Raw genomic sequence first — 17,479 nt, 5'->3', positions numbered from 1 at the left:
ACCTTTAAAAAAAATAGAATAATTGATGATCAGTAGTACCATGATTATATAGAGTCAGGTGCAATGAATCACTTCCCAGCTCAGGGCCTTGAGCTGCAGTCCTCGAGAAATTGCTGAGATACTTTGGGAATTTTCTCCAGGTGAGGGCTGAATTTCAGTTTCTGTGGCTATGTGAATATTAACAAGGAGAGGGGCTCTGTAGAAGCAAGCACTCTGCAGACTGACACAGTGCTGAGAACCTGGCATCCACATTACATAAGTATCATAGATTTTACTTCAGGCTGAACCTGGTGCTATAGATTGCACATCCCTTAGCGCCTGCAACTCATCAGATGTGCTTCTGGGGCACTTCTTTGCCTTAATTTTGGTGGGAAGCAATCCAGTTTGTGTACTCCCAGATTGCTGCGTGATGTGAATCCAGATACAGTAAGAGTGAGAATGAGAGATTTGTTTCAAAATCACACCCCTGCCCTGAACTAAAATGCTAATGTAGACACAGCCTCAGGGCAGCTGCCTGTACACAGTTCAAGCACTTGATTTGTGAGCTGTGTGCCCAAGTGGGCACAGACTCTCCAAGAAATAAATAGTTGCATTTTAACTCTATTAAGACACAAAGTGAAGAATTTCAAGCAGGACCAGCCCTTTGAGGAATAGAACGAGTGCACCTCATTGCACACTGTGTGTTGTGAGGCCTCTGCATTGCTGAATTTCTGTAATATTTGAGTTCCTTGCAGGAAAAAAACAAAACAAAACATCACTTTGAGGTCTTTTGCTTCTCTTTAAAACATATCACCAGATGATTTTAAACACCTCCTTATTCAGATATACTTAAAGTTCCATTTTTTTTATCCTGTACACAGGAGCACAAATTTAGAGTAATCCAAAACAAGCTTATTGATATTCACAGATCTCTTATTCCTCCCTATAAGCCTCTTGATCTTCCCTACCAATCATGATTTTGGTAAAATTTTGAGATGTAAATATTTCCTGCAAGCTGCAAAACATATCGTCTCCTCCTCTTGAAGATCTAAACAACTATAAAAGGAAAAAAACATCTCTTCCATCCCAAATACCATCTCCTTTCAAATCAAGCCTGTGTTAAAAACCATGAGAAGGAAAAAAAAAAAATAAAGCAACAACATAAATATTTACATTCATACTAAAATTTAAGGAGGACTGTTTCTCCAGTAATTGAAAAGAAACAGCCGCAAGTAGACAGAAAACTGCAAAAAAAAGGCTTAAATAAATATTTGGGAAGTCACTGAAATTCATGTTTATATTGCACAAGTTAACATAATTCTGTCCTTGAAAATATCCCAGAAAAAATATAGAACTCAGATGATGCAACAGTAACAAAAACCTGATCTCACAGATAATCATAGCAATCAAAGGTCTTGGCCTTAAAAAACAAAACAAAACAAAACAAAACATAAAAACCAAAAACCCTTGTTATGTAATGTGCAAATATAAAAGCAGAAACAGAAATAATCTAAAATATTCCAGTTAAGCAAATAGAACATTTAAGGTAGCTTCTTCCATAATCTATCTATATTAGGTAGCAGAGATACATGGAGCTTCAAGTGGTTTTGTTTCAACCAGTGATCCAGATTTCAGTCCAAACACACAGAGGGTTTATACAAAGGAATTGCGAAGACCAATGTAAAATTCTATTAGTGCGCATATGACATCGGCAATCGATGCTTGTGTATTTCACGTTGACTGTGGGGCCTTTCTGAAGTCTTGATGTAAGAAAGAGAATAAGTAATTTACATCTCCAGATCAGTCAAAAAAAAACAAATCAGTGACTGCAAAAAGGAAAAGTCCATTTAGAAAAAATGGTTACATTTTTCTCTAATTTCTAAACTACTTCTTAATTTTTAAGAATCCAGGACATTTCAAAGATTTCCACAGGACTGCAGGTCTGTCCTAGCCTCTCCAAGATGCTTGATCCTAGATCAGTAATTTCCTTATTGCACCTCCTGTAAGACATATATATCTATATATCTAACATATATATACACCTATGTGTGTATAATACCTGTAATTTTTAGTTAAGATGAGTCATTGTTAAAATTACTACCTTTTTTGTGAGTGTTGAAATGTACCACAGAGCAAAACTTCCATTACCTGATCAATTCTTCAATATATGCTAAAATTCTAACTGTATTAATACCAATGTAAATACGGAGTGTCTTTACAGCAATCAAAGCAGCTTCTCTGGATTTAAACTAGCAATACCACTGATCAGCATCTCTGCTTTTAATGCTTGTGGATGACCTACACTCTTGGCGGGAAAAGGCAAATTAATTCTGCTTTGTTGTCTTCAAGGTTTCGCCTCCCCCAAATAGCTGAACAAGTTAAGCTACAACATTCTTCTGCTATGTGCCTGAAAAATCAGTTGGAGAATGGGATCAAGACCAAGTACAACGACAAAGAAAAGGGGCGGTGGGGGAAATCATTAATCTGACAATAATAACAAATTCGTAACGTCAGTCAAAGACAAGGAAATGAACATTTAAAGCACTCTGCATATTGCTTGTTGTAGCAAGGTTTGTGAAACAAATCAGTCTGAGTCAAATCTGTCCCTTTGACTTAATATATTTGAATTTTAAAGTATATCCTTCTGCTCTCCAAACAGTATTACATTTAAGTAAAGTCATTAATTGCAATGGAGTTAGTCCTGGGTTATGTCATTGTAGATTCCTGATTATAGAAAATTGGTCTATATTTACAAATGAAAATAAAACAGTATTTTGAATTCACATCTATTATACAGAGATCGGCTTGCAGTACATTTACTCAGGTCATGTCCCAGGAATCAATCTCAGCTGCTAAATTTTGAAAAGCTATTGTTACAGTAATGATTTAATTTTGTTAATATAGTGAGGTTGCAAAAAATGTATATTTATAAGATTCATCTTTAACATTTATAAGATTTAAATAGAGACAAAAGAAACCATAATGCACTTCTAACTGAATTGGGATATAAAACAGCAAGCCTCATTTCCTGAACTCCAGTGATACACTATATCTTGTTAGCTAAACTTAGCTTATAATAGGGGTCATTTCCCCAATGATTGTTATACCAGAAAGCATAGAAGAAAAAAAAATAATAAAAAATAATTCTGTTTTTAAGATAATTTGTCCAATATTTCCATTGTACCTTGTTCAGAAAGTCCCACTTCTTCATAATACTGGTCCAAGTTCTGGCAGGTTCTGTGTAGAAATATTTACAGGGACTTTATCTTCACAGAAGAATGGGGCTAGAAATGAACATCCCTCATCTCTGAATGCAGAAAGAGTTTTAAAACCCACCCCCTGGGACCTTGGCTACATGTTTGTTTTTACTTCCTTCTTTTAAGTGCAGAACCTCCAGGCAATGGAATCTAATCCCCGCATATCCTCAGCCCTGGCTCTGCTCCAGCGGTGCAGCCCAACAGGCAAAGCCTCTGTGTTCCTGGCAGCAGGTGCCGGGGCATCCCCATCAACGGAACACTGGGCGCTTCCCACACTCATTCCCTTCCATAAAAATTTCCGATTATCAAAACTGCCCAGTCTCACTTTAAGGCACTGTACCACAATAATACTTGAACGTAGGGTGAAAGGAAAAACATGAAGGGATGTTTCTGTGCTTACAGGGGTATAAAATCTGCAATATTCCAAAATAGATGCATTTGGAATACTTTGCTTCATAATAAAAAGGTCAATGAATTAGGCTCTGACATCATGGATCTTTCTTCATTGATTACACTGTTTGCACAACTTCAACATGGCTGGAATCAGTAGAGACACATCCCACTGGCAAACCACCAGAAACTTGCTTAAGAAATCTATTATCAGTATTCCAAATAGATCTTATGGTAATGTTTCTCTTGACAATTTCCAGAGGCATTAGCCTTTACCAAAGCATAGATTTTGGATTATTTGTAGCTGTTCTTTAATAAAAAAGATTATGACTGACACACATAATTTTAGTTTTATAATTTTGATATTATACATTGAAACTCAAAGTTATAGTTTTCTCATAGTTTTAAAACAATTTACTTTTAAAGTGAGATGTGTGATATCATGTTTCACCATGAAGTGATCTTCTTTTAAAAGTCAGTTTTAAATCTATAAATACACAAGCATTTTTACTTGCAACTGTGAATAAATAGACTGTTCTTATTATCCTATAACTGTTCTATACAGAAATACAGTTTCAAAAAATATCATATGTGAAGGCAATGTTAAGAGCACACATGGGAAATTTGCAGGTAATTTTTGTGAAAACATTTTTTTAAAATATGTACTTTTATTTTTTATTCCACAATAAATATAGCCTAAAAATATATTTTATGGTATATTTGCTATTTTTATTGTCTTTCTACAAGCTGGGCTTTGCTGTAAAGAGCATGTGTTTTTTAATCCAGTGTACACGTATAGACATACAAAAAATTTGTCTCAGCAGAGATCATTTTAGTGCCTTGAACAATGTAACTTCAGCTCTAACAACAATAAAGATACCCCTCTAAATGATGAAGTTATACTAATAAAAAATATATATACATTTTCTTGAATCGTGAGCATAATAAATCAACTATCACCTAATATGTGTTAAGAATAAACTTTCCACACCAGCAGTGGATTTTCTGACTATACTGTTCCTCATGAAGAATATGTTTACATGAACAAATTTTTATATTTATGATCTTATATTTAGCTGTCTGTTACATGGTATGTAATTAACTGTTAATATAGATTCTAAAGCATTTAAGGGTTGTTCAATTTCTTCCTTAACAGATCTTTAAATCCAAGTATTTATCTACTTGGATACATCTTATAAAAAAATATTTTTTTCTGATAAGAACCTGTGAGTGCAACACCTAAAGTATGGAGAGCAAACTAACCAATGTAGAGCAATAACCACCAATTCATCAACCAACCTACTCTGGAAACTCTCTTTTTCTCCTAAAATAATTGATAAAATGAGAAAAACTATCTTTCTAAATATTACAGAAAATCTACCTTTGCCCTTCCCTTTAATAGAGAATGTCCTCTGGTCCTGGGTTGTTAATATCTTTAAAAAGTAATAAAGATACTTCATTGTGATGTTTTACAGACACAAAGTGTGTTGACAGGCCCAAGATTCCATTTACATGAGCATTAAGATAAACTGAAGGCAACATCTAATGTAACAGTCAGAGGATCAGCAAGTATAAAACATGTATTCTAGATATATTTTCTTCCTGGAAAATATCTCCTGAAAACTAAAATATATTACACATTCTAAAATACAAATAAATATATCTTTTTTTTCTTTATCAAATTTTATAAAGAATAAATTTGGCTTGACTAAGGAACTTCACTAAATTGCAACATAAAAAAAATATGTAAAAATGACACCTTCATATCCCAAAAGTGGAGATTTGGCCTTTTTTTTTTTTTTTTTAATTTGTAATCTCTCAGGTACAGTTTCCTCCTAACTTCATTGAAATCGCTCAAAAAATCCACAATGACTTCCAAACTGTTACAGATTTTCTAAAAACCTGGAGCCAAACATACTGGTTTTTGGTAACTTCAGATCATCTTTGCTACTGTTTTTAATCAGTAGATTGTCTTCTAGTTATGAAACCTCTGAATGTGCTCTCAACATCAATCTATATGAAAGGTAAAATTTCCAGTCACCATCTCCAAGACACTTAAAAGAACCAAGATATTAATACTGAACTCCTGGAAGTTTATCAGTTCAACATTTATCACCACCATTTGTCCCAACAGTTTGGTTGCATCTGACCAGTGCTTCAAAGCGTCTACCAGGTTCTCCCAAAAAGGCTTTGGGAAAATGTTATTTCAAAAACAGTTTTTAAGACATGTCCATCAGTTTGGATGAATGAGGTGAGATGAAGGCCGAGAGAATAAGTGTTGATCAGCTGCACTTCAAAGCCAATTACACCATGCCCTGTTCTCTTTGTCATTATGGACTGGGAGCTCATTGGCTATAGCTCTTCAATACGCATGTTCTGAAGGAACGACCTACATCTTTTATTTATCTGCCTTGTTTGCAAACAAGGTCAGATCACAAATCCAAAAATAACTCTGTTTTTTAATTTTTTAATGTACCTTGAAATTAAGAAAATATTTCTATGAGCCAGAATGTCCCTAGTGCCTCACTAAATTTGTATTCATCTAACTGATTGATGCTGTAGTGTAAACTAAGATATCACACTCTCTCACTTAGCAATGTTTGCTCCACAGTTCTGACAAGAGAAAAGTACAGTGAAAAGTACACAGAAAAGTACAGTATGGTTATTTTAGTAAAGTGGCATAAACGTCTAAGAATATGCGTCTCCTGAGTGAGAGAGATTGGGTAGGCTTGGGAGTTCCCTCTGATTTGGTCTAAGAGAAGAAAATCAAACCCAATGCAATGTATACGAATTCTCATGCATACAGAACCCTGTTCCCCATCCCCTCTCACCCTCCCCCACCTAAAAAAAAAAAAAAAAAAATCTGTAACAGATTAGATTTATCTGCAAAATTTCTAGTAAGACGATGACCTACAACTGTTATTGTATAATTTTTCAGTAGAAGTAACAACTAAAAATAGTAGTATGTAGAAGCTCTTGGCCTCCCCTCTCCCAAAAAAGTGATAAAACTATAGCTATCATACAACATCCCTTCTTATTCTCATCTCTTAGAAACAGATTGCGTAGCTCACACATTCTTCAGTGACAGAATACAGTTATGAGAAAAGCAAAAGAGGCTTGTGATTTCACTAGTTTGGTGTGTGACTGCACAAGTAACAAGATTTTACAAACTTTCTCACAGCTAAATTTTACATATGACCACAATTTCATCCAAACTTCTTTCTTATTCCAAAATCATTTTGTTAGGATTCATTTAATGTGACTTTAGAGGTCCACAGTGGAGGTGTCTGTATCTGAGATAAAATGACAATATGTGCTCTTTAGAGACAATGAACAGAAAATAGGTACTTTTAGGGTGTAATCCATTTGATCTGTTTTACATGTCCACGTTATCGTGAACCAACTCAGACTCTACTTATGTATCTCTATCGACTACAAAGAGACACTGAACTTCTATGTTTGACATGGACATCCACGCCGGACAACTAAGTTGTTTTGTTGAGGTTTTTTTTTGGTTTTCGTTTTTTTTTTTGTCAGATGAATTATTTAATTTTCCATCTTTTGGAATATTATGAGTGATACTTACCAGAAAGTAATATTTAAGAATTCAGCTTCTAAGTTACTTTTTCCCTTTTAGGGAATTCACAGATCTAAATATATTGTGGCTCTTAGGGCAAGACTGAAGTGATAAATTACTGAGTATAGACCAAATGATTTTTAGGCAGTATAAGCAATAGAACTATAATTTGCATTTTGATTACTTTTCCTAGAAGAACATGAAATGACAGAGTAAGACTGTCGCATTCTTTGCAAAGTGCATGTGAAGCATACTGCTTGATGCAAAGAGAATCAGTGAACAAAGTGAAATTGAGAGCAGAGCCATGAGGTCTTTAGCCATGTGACGCTAACACCAGGAAGTGTGAAATGGTAGCTGCTGAACTAGAGTGGAATTCACTTCAACTACTCTGTTCTAGTCATTTGTAGTCTTTTTTGATGAAGTCAGGAATGAAATACCCGTCAACACTATGAATGCGATGAATAGCTAGATGATCAACTACATGCAAACTTTCAAGAAGTTAATGAGGTAAACTCACTTCTGGAAAGAACAAGCTGGGAAATTTGCTCTTTTAGGAGTGAAGAGATCTGATCCTGATCCAACAAAGCATTTAAGCAGTTGAATGACTATAAGCACATGCATAGTCTTCCCTGAGTGCAGTGACATTCATCTAGCTCAAACCAGGAGACTGAACCAAATTGATGAATCAGGATTTTAGGCCAAAATGCAAGGTTCATTAGTACATAGTCAGTGTCGCTCCTTATATTAATATACCAGTGCACTATTACAAGAATAGTTATGCTAAATTCATCCACATATATGTATCTTAAATTAGTTTTGTAAAATAATCTAACTTCTATTAAAAAAAAAAAAATCAGCTGAAAAAATAGCATGTGCAAAGATCAGTTTATATAGCCACATTAGTTTCACAGTATTTTAAACAAAACTTTTAAAAATATATACATTTGAGTATCATGGGTTTTTTTTAATACAGTGTACTATTAATTTTTAAAAGAGCTTTAAAATTAACATTTAAATTCCAACCCATTCTGAAAAGGTATTGGTTCAATAGTTAGTGTTTATTTTTTCCTGCTTCTATTACACACTGACCATCAGTGCAGATTTCTGAAGGTTTAGTTTGTAAGAGTTTCTTCTAATTAGTTTAGGTATCACTTTTGCATCTAATATAAATATTGTGTGATCAATTGAAATATCTAACTTTGCAGCAGATGCTGGTCTATGTGACCTTTTGTAACAGAAGGGTTCTTTTATCACTTGAGCTTGTGGTTTCATATTTCTCATCTGCTCTTTTCTGCCAGCTTAACTGAGAGTTTAAATCAAAACCTAATTAGACTACATATGCTGTTTAGGAAAAAGTTCTTGGAAAAGTCATGATTCATATAAGCTTTGATATTTCCAGATAAATGAGAACAAATGTGATTGTAATTGTTTTAAATAACTTTCAGTCATCCTCTTAGTCAAATAAAAGCAGTTGAACACAGCTCTTTGATCCAAAAAAAAAAAAAAACAAAAGTATTTAGCAGCAGAAGCACCAGCTCTAGACTCCTATCAGCTATACCATCTCCATCTATGTTTAATGATGAAACCTTTTATTGATATGCATGATTTTCAACTAAGTAGTATTATAACTCAGCTATTTTCTCACATATTTCTGATACCAACATCATAAACCTCAAATCAGAAGTTATTAAGTGATAATTAATTCCTGAAGAAAAGTATGCATGTACATGCTGAGCACCTAGGATGTCAGCTGAAGTTTGCCTTTTAGCAGTGTTGACATTAAAAAGTTGATCTCTCTTTAATTTTCCCTTTAGATATTCTAGGAAGAAAACCAAATTATTTTAATGTTATCTTCATTATAATGCACTTACCTGAATTACATATTTCAATAATTTAACTTGCACTAAAGAAGGCCACATTCAAACACTCTCAACTTTCACTGGGTTAAAGAAGTCTGTGTCAAAACACAATATCTGATGTTCGGTTCAAACATTAATAAATACATCTGCCCAGAAAGCCTCGGCCTCTGACATGTCTTTTCACAAAGACATAAGTTCTAACTCTCTCAAAAAAAAAAAAAAAAAAAAAACCTTTACATTCATATGTCCTACTTAGTTATTTGACCCAGTTCTTAATCAGAAGTAGCCAGAATTTTCTTTTATTCCACAGAGTGATTGCCTGATGTCTTAAGAATAAGAACTTCAGTATTTCCCCTGATAGAAAGCTGATAAGTCATTATGAGGAACTGTGTCTTCCAACACAAAGCCAATACAGTTCTGTTAACTGTTTGAATACAGTCCTATGTCCCACTGCATATAAAAATGATATTCTGGAAACCAAAAAACTACAGATATTGCCAAGAGCAATCTCTGTAAATACAATCACTACTTTATAATATGAAAAAAAAAATCATAAATATATGTTTTAATTCTAAATTAAATTAAAAGAGAAAAACAGAAATGTAAACCAAGATTCTCAGTTACTCTGTTTCTTCAGTGATTCATTAAAGCTATATCAACCTATTTTTTTCACCTTGTTGAATATGTAATACATTTCAATATTTGTGTTTCTTATTGTTTAGCCATTACAGACATGTGACTATCAAGACAAGAAAACAATATATAGAGACATCAGTCTTCAAGGATGTTTTTTAAGAAATAAGTTTAAGATGGATTTATAGTGAGACAACACTGATATCCAGAATTTCTAAACAACATATAAATCTACTGACATCCTAACAATATAAAATGTATATGCAGGTTCATTGATGCTATCAAAAATAAATAATGATTTTCCAAATATACTAAAATTCAAAATTCTCAGCATTTTCTATAAAATCTTCAAAAATATCAATGCAGCTCAATGAGAGGTTTAATAGCAATACCTTAATTAAAGGACTGCATTCTTAAAATAAAGAAATCCATTAATTAATTAATTTAAAAAGAAAAAAGTGAGTACACTTATATATTAAAACCTAAACCAATGCTAACCATGTAAAATAACTAAATGTGATCTGATAACCCAAACAACTCCTGACTGCAAAATTCTGCAATACAAAACAACTTGTTTATAGTATTCTTCAGAGGCCAGGAGACATGTAGTGAAACACAGAACATTTTGAAAGTTCATTTTCTTACTGTTCCAGATAAATGAAAGAAAATCTAAAGTCTCATACATCAAAAGTATTTTGATATGTACTATTTGTTATAACCAATAGTATTTTCTGGAAATATATAACTTGCTGGACTGAGAAATCACCATGATTTTGACTCTGATGTGAGAACAAATTGTGTCAATGGTGGAGTATGGTGATGGAGAGAGTTGGGGAAGGGAGAAATAATAGCCAATCACAAGTTTTAGGTTGACTGTTAATCAGTGTAAATTTTATTGATTTTTTCATCAGCTATAGCTGGTCAACTGGATGAAAAAATCTCTTTTCTCTGAATGTATTAGCCCTCCCAGAATACTAAAACTTTCTTAAATAGAAATAGATTCTTTAACAAGTCTTTGATTATATTAAGCCAGTGCTTACATATATGATTATTGAGTAAAGCAAATATTTTTTAGCATTTTGTTTAAAAGGAAGGACAAAGTAGCTCACTATATAAACCAACCAAATGATGTACCTAAAACACATAGTCAGATGTCATTTTCTATTCTGATTCTTAAGCAAAGAATTATCTAGATGCCCAAAGCTCAAAAAAAATAATATTTAATAACATGAAAAGAAATCTGTTTCCTGACTGAGCTTTATAAACAAAATACGTAAAAAACACCAGAAAGTCCTGCAAAAATATCTCAGTTCTCACAAAGTATTCACCGCGATTTTCTAGTTTCACCTGTACACACTTCAGGGTAGACCACATACAAGGACATCAGTACATATGGCTATCAGACCGCTGGACCAGCTAAATGCTCGCTCAACCACCAGAACGAATCAAAAGGCTCCAGGGGGACCCAGAGGCAACAACTAAGGACACGGGTGGAAGAGACCGGCCGCTCCGCAGCCAGGCGGCGAGGTCACCGCGCTGCCCCTCCAGCACCCTGGACAGCGACCTCCCCGCTAGCGGCCGACTCTGCCCAGCCAAACCCAGCCCAGCCCAGCCACACTCAGCCCAGTCAAACCCAGCCCAGCCAAACCCAGCCCACCGCGCTGCCCCTCCAGCACCCTGGACAGCGACCTCCCCGCCAGCAGCCGGCCCTGCCCAGCCAAACACAGCCGAGTCCAGCCACACTCAGCCCATCCAAACCCAGCCCAGCCGCCCCGCGTACCCGGTTGCGCCGCCCTCTGGCTTCCCCGAGGAGAGAAAGAAAACACTAAGTTGCACCCTTGTTTTTTTGGTGGGGTTTTTCTGGTTTTGTTTTGTTGTGGTTTGGGGGTTTTATTGTTCTTGTTGTTGTTGTCATTTTCCCTCGTGGAATATCCTTCATTTTTAACACAGACTAGTTGGCCAAATTCTCAAAACATAGAGCATTCCTATCTGGTGCTTGGAACCAGAGAACTGCAGGTCATAGGTACTGCATTTGTCTAATTTATTTATATGTTTCATGCAATCATTTTAATGTCAGCAACTTTTCCCCCATCATTAGATACGTATTTCTCCTTATTGAGTCTCTGAAGGAGAAGTCATTATGCAGTGTACATTTGCTATTCTGTTCTTTTTCAACACCTTTTGCACTGTGACATTCTGTAGAGAAACTGCATGCTTGGTGGTAAAGTCCAGTCAAACTAAACTGTGATACAAAAAATCACTTTAAGAAAGTAGATGTTGATCATTTGGCAGCACAGAGCAGTAGGTCAATTTCTAGCTAAAGATTTACTGAAATGGCAAAGATGTCCTTACAGTAGTAGACATTTATTTACATTTGATACACTGTATGATACAATGTATGCTTTTTACTTGGCCAATTCACTCTGGAAATAAAATATATTTACATTATCAGTAACTGAGTACGTGACATATATACAAGTATGTACACACACAGTTTATAACCTAGAAACAGTGAAGTCAAAATTACTGATGACACTACTTTACTTTTTTGAAGTTTAACAAGAAAAAAAAAATAAACACAGCAACTTTCCAATATTATCCAATTAGATAACAGGATATTTCAGCTTCTGGAGGGACTGCGGATTGATTTTGTGGCAAAGATATGTGCAAATTGCACTAGCTCATTGGTGAATGGGATTCTTTAGGCATGGACTGTTACCATGAAATTATTTCAGAGGGCACTGCTGAAGTTACAAAGCACAGAGGTACTGCTATGCCTACTGCTCAGAGCGGTGATTTGTATGCACTGTTGTGTTCCACTGCTAAAGCAGGATTTGGTTCAGACTAGTTGATGTAGTGCTACAGTAGTCCAGATAATACAGTTCAGGGCAGAAACCATTCACCTGGCCCACCTCCCAATAAATACTCAAACTAATGGGTTAAAAAGCAGGCAGTTAGTAATTTTAGGTGTTAAAGCTAACACTTTTTTTCTGCCCTTTGGTGTTTTGAGAGCTAGGCCAACTAATCTTGTGCCAAAAGTAGAGAGAAGACAACAGCTATACAGAGTCGAAATGGGACCCTTCCTTCTAACAAAGGAAAATAAAAAACTCTGGATCTCTCTAAGAGGTCACTGGCAGCACCAAAGAAAACCACCGTGGCTTATTGAAAGGCTGCCACCATCGCTTCCCAAACAAGGACCAGCGCGGTGCCCGTTGACATCCACCCTCGTCCTCCAGCTTCCAAGCTCCACGATTTTGGCAGAGCGCCTGGAGGCACCGTCCCGTTCCCCGCTCCCGAGGCGTCCGGGAGCCCCCCACCTCCGCCGCTCCGCGCACCCGCCGCCTCTGTCCGTAACCCCCGGCGCCAAGACCCCGATGGAACCCACACGGAGCCGCCGGTGCGCGCCCCCGGCCACCGCTGAGGGACGAGACTCCCGTCCTCCGGGCACCGCGGCCACCTGCCGCCCCGGGCTCGGCCAAGCCCCGGCCCCGACTCGCCCCGGAGGGACCGCGGGCAGGGCAGCGTCGTCGGGCGGCCCCGGCTGTCGTCCCGGCCCCGCTCATTGGCATGCAGCCCCCGTCGCTGCCTGCCGCCAAACCGCATCCCAGCCCGCTGGAAGCCGGCAGCCGAGCCGGAGCCAATCGCATATTCATGAGGAGGGGGAATCCAACGCTGCACTCCCAAAGGACGGAGGATCACTTCTTTTTTTTTTTTTTTTCAACCTTCCCCCTCTCTCTGCCTCCCTTTTACCAATCCGCTAACGGGGTCTCCCCGCCGACATCCTCCGCATCTCCGACTGCACCCTAAAAACCACGACAGCCGGCGCCAGGAGCAGAGACCGAAGCAGCCAAAACAGGGACCACGACAGCCACAACAGCTGAGGGAGGCACGCCAGCCCGCCAGCCAGGGACAGGAAACACAGCAGGGGCTCCTACCTTACAATCCTCAGGACACGATTTCACCGAGTACTCATCCGACTGTAAATATTTCTGGAGCATAACCTCAAACTCTTCGTATTTCTCCTGAGCGTGCTGGTCGTAGCGCTGGTAAGCCTGGACGCACTGGCTGCAGGAGCCTCCCCCCCTCAGCACCACATCCAGACTGCAGTTCAAAGTGTCCGGATTGGACAACCCGGCGAACAACTCCCAAAGTGTGTAGGAATTACAAAAGGAAAGGTAAAAATCCGTCAGGTCCCAGCCGGGCGCCGGGCTCTGCCCCGCGCCCCGCGGCCGCTCCTGCCCCCCCCGCCGCCGGCACACCGCCTCCGCGTCCCCCACGCTGAAGCACTGCCCGGACGAGGAGCTCGGGGGGAGGCACGTCTCCAGGGGCCTGGCGGTGGAGTTCCCCAGGAAAGCAGCCTTGGCGTGTCGGGGCTCGGTGGCGTTGGTGCGGCTGCCGCGGCTGCCGCCGTCGCTGCTGCCGGGGGAGGGCGGGAGGGAGGGCGAGGGGGGGGCGAGGAGCCGGGGCGTGGGGGGCGCCGGCTCCCCCATGCCCGCCAGCAGCTCCGGCTCCGCGGGCTCCGGCTTCTCGGGCGGCGGCTGCTCCTTCTCTCCGGTCCCCGTGAATTTGGCCTCGGCGCAGAACCACAAGTGATCAGAGAGCAGGACTGTGAAAAACAAGAGCGATGCCAGGGACAGTCGCCATTTCTGAGCCCTCTCTGAATCCGCGAAGGGTTTTTCGTTCTCCCGGGGTGCGAACCAGATTTTTAAGCCGTCATCATACTGCCGACTGCACATCCAAGCACCCCTGGTCATATTTTGGGAACGCACAGCCCTGGCCGACTCCACCGTGAGGGCTCCTTTGCCAGTGTCACCACAATATGCATTGACTTAAAAGATTGGGGGGATTTTCTTGCCTGCCTTCCCTTTCCTCGCTTGCTCTCTCTTCCACTCACCTCCTCTCTCTCTTTCTCCCTCTTCTTTTTTTCTTTCTTCTTTTCTTCCTCTGAGATATTGTTGGGTTTCGCCGGTGGCTCTGCCTTGGTCTCACCACACGAAGCAGCCCCAGTCCATCCAACGCGGAGTGCCGTGGAGAAGATAGGAGCAATAACGCAGAGAGAGGAGGAGGGAGAGGAGATGGTGGTGGTAGTGGTGATAGTTGGTGGTGGCGGGGCTGCGCGGCTGGTCCTTTCCCCCTCTCACCCAGGCATGGTCAGATCGCAGCACCCCATCTCCCTCCTGAGAAAAGCCTGCTGCCCCCGGACACCTGCATGCCACGTCCCCCGCTGCCGACGGACGGCTCCGGGAGGGCTCCTCGCCTCCTCTTCCTCCCTGCCGCCTTCGCTGCTCCTCTTCCTCAGCCCCGAGCCCCGGCACAGACGCCTGCACCGCTGTCTCCGTCTTCTCTTTTTCCTCTCCCCCCTCCGCTCTAACTGGAGAGACGCTGCTGCAGGGCTCCCGGAGCGCTGCCGAGGATGCTGAAGAGGAGGAGGAGGAAGAGGAAGAGGAGGAGGAGGCTGCCGGGGCCGCCGCCGCTGCTGGTGACAATGGGCTGCGGCTGCCGCCGCTGCTGCCGCCGGGCGCGGTGTCCCCGGGCGCACGGGGCGGAACTGCCTGGCTGGGGGCCCCCGATGGGCACAGGCATCTTGGGCCCCTGGGCTAAGTTGCCGCCATCTTCGTCCTGGAGAAACACTTTTTTGGGGGGAGCTCTGCCTTTTGCGTCATCTCCTCCCGCGCCGAGATCTCTCTATCCTGGCGCATTGGCAGCAGCAGCAACTCTGCCTCCTCCCGCCTGAGGAGGAGGAGGTGGGAGAGGCACTGGGGACCACATGGCTCCAAAGAGCTTCCTCGGTGCAACTCTTTCTACTCGTATTACCAAAGGGACTGCTCGGTAGCACCTTCCAGCCCTCTCTCCTTCAAGGTCTCCTTCCCTTTGCGGCCCTGAAACACCATGTCTGCGCAGCATGGTGGCTGGAGAGGTCCGTCGCCGTGTCTGTCCTTATCATAGCAAATCACAAATGACATATGAAACTCTAGGCACTGGATCCTGGCAAGTTTTTGCCCCACAGTAAAATGCCCCAAAACAACTGCCTGTCTTTCAGTCAGCGAGCTGGAAAGCATAATGCCATAAACCTCAAGCTGTTCCCCCAAGAGAAGTTTTGCAAAACCCTGGTCCAGCTGGGTAAATAGTGCCAGTCTTTGTGTTTCACCTTTTAGATGTCACTGTCTGGAGAGAGAGACAGAACAAGCAGGTTTATATCTCCTGCTAGGGTGATGAATTCCTTGACGATCTCCACTCAGATCCACAACAGACATGCTACCACTTTCTGTCTGCAAACAGCAGGGTCTCTTAAATAAACATACTGTTTGGTCACCCCTACATTACTTTCATCTTGGTTGGCAACACACCTTAATGTAACAGCGAAAAAAACTTGAATCAAGCACTAGAGAAGATGCCAGCTAAAGATTGAATATTATCAGATGAAAACCTGGAGTTACAAGGTCTTCCTCTCGATACATCAGCTTTGCTATCTGGCCATAGTATAACTAAGGTGTATATTTTCATTTCTCCATTGGACTGGGGGAAGGCTTAGAGGTCATAACTGTCCTTGTTCCTCAGGCTTTCTCCACCCTGGAGTAAGGGTATCAACTACCCTTGAACACGGTGCACAATATACCCCAAAAGGTGGCTTTTCTCCATTATTTGGTTAAAGAAAGCTTTATTCCTTAACAAACGTGGCCATGGTCTATAAGCTGATGTAGATCACTGACAGTGCTCTAATTTAGCTTTGAAAGGTATAGTGGGAAGAAATCTGAAACTAAACCATACCAGAGGAGGACAAAACTTGTACCTTTTCTGACTGCAGCTGTCATTAACTGAGGGGTGAGATTACCAAGGAATGTGCTGGAATTTCCATCACTTTGAGTAATAAATCAAGACTGGATGTCTTTCAAAAGGAAATGCTATACCTCAAACAGAAGACGCAGACCCGAGGGAGGAATTGCTGAGTGAGGTTCTATGCCCTTTGTTATCCTGGGGGTCAAAGCGCATTATCATAATGGTCTCATCTGACCTCAAAAGATCTATGAGTCAAATTCTACACTGAGCAGAAGTTGTCTGTGGATTTTATTTTGATAGACTATTTAAAGACACAGAAATAAGTTATAGTATTATAAGAAAAACTCTACAGTACTCAAATCAGAATGCAACTTTGCAATTCTCAGTCAATCATCTCACACCATCTGCTAATGGTACATTATTAGTTTTGGGGTCTTGGAGCTTTGATTGCAAAGATTTGACATACTTTGATGGGCCCCATACAGTATCTGCCTTTTTTTAATGCTTTCTGTTCTGGGGCAAAACTGTGACGGAGCTCTTAAAAGGGAATCAGAACAGCTCCACTTTTCTAACATGTAGTGCCATTATATTTTGCTTGGTTGGTTATGTATTTTGTAGTGGAATAGAGGGACTGAAACAGAAACGCAGGGGAAAAAAAAAAAATAAAAAAAGCAACCATCAGCAAAAAACCTAGGATAAGCAACAGGTTCCTGGCACATCAGGTCTGAGATTTTCAGAATGTGCTCTATTAAGATATATATCAATGTCTGAATAATTATTCTCTATTTGAAAGCCAAACTTGGGGTGAAGAAAGCCGGTTTCTGAGTTCTGACCTGGCAAACAGGCTCTTATATGGTTTTCCTGTTGTCCTGTTAGGAAAACGAGAGCATAATAGGCAATTCTGCAATTCACAGGGAAATTAGAAATGTTCTTCATCTCCATAATGGAAATTTAAGAGTTGATAATGAAAAAAATGCTGGTATCCAGACCTCATCTGAAACTTAATA

At 40.2% G+C, this 17,479-nt stretch overlaps 1 protein-coding gene across 1 annotated transcript in view; it reads right to left on the bottom strand.

Moving 5' to 3' along the window:
• The window catches only part of NALF1 (NALCN channel auxiliary factor 1), a gene marked incomplete at its 3' end in the record, with an annotated part of 459,358 nt that extends 444,670 nt beyond the window's left edge, over window positions 1-14,688 (bottom strand). The window contains exon 1 of the mRNA XM_082054693.1: window positions 13,631-14,688. Within this exon, the coding sequence (XP_081910819.1) occupies window positions 13,631-14,449 (819 nt within the window). The 5' untranslated portion in view covers window positions 14,450-14,688. The remainder of the gene's footprint in view (window positions 1-13,630) is intronic.
• Window positions 14,689-17,479: the final 2,791 nt, after the last annotated feature.

This window comes from Streptopelia decaocto, assembly GCF_964273445.1.
Source record: "Streptopelia decaocto genome assembly, chromosome: 1".
NCBI classification, from domain to species: domain Eukaryota; kingdom Metazoa; phylum Chordata; class Aves; order Columbiformes; family Columbidae; genus Streptopelia; species Streptopelia decaocto.
Note: the sequence above shows the minus strand (reverse complement) of the source record. Positions and strands in the feature narration are given on the sequence as shown.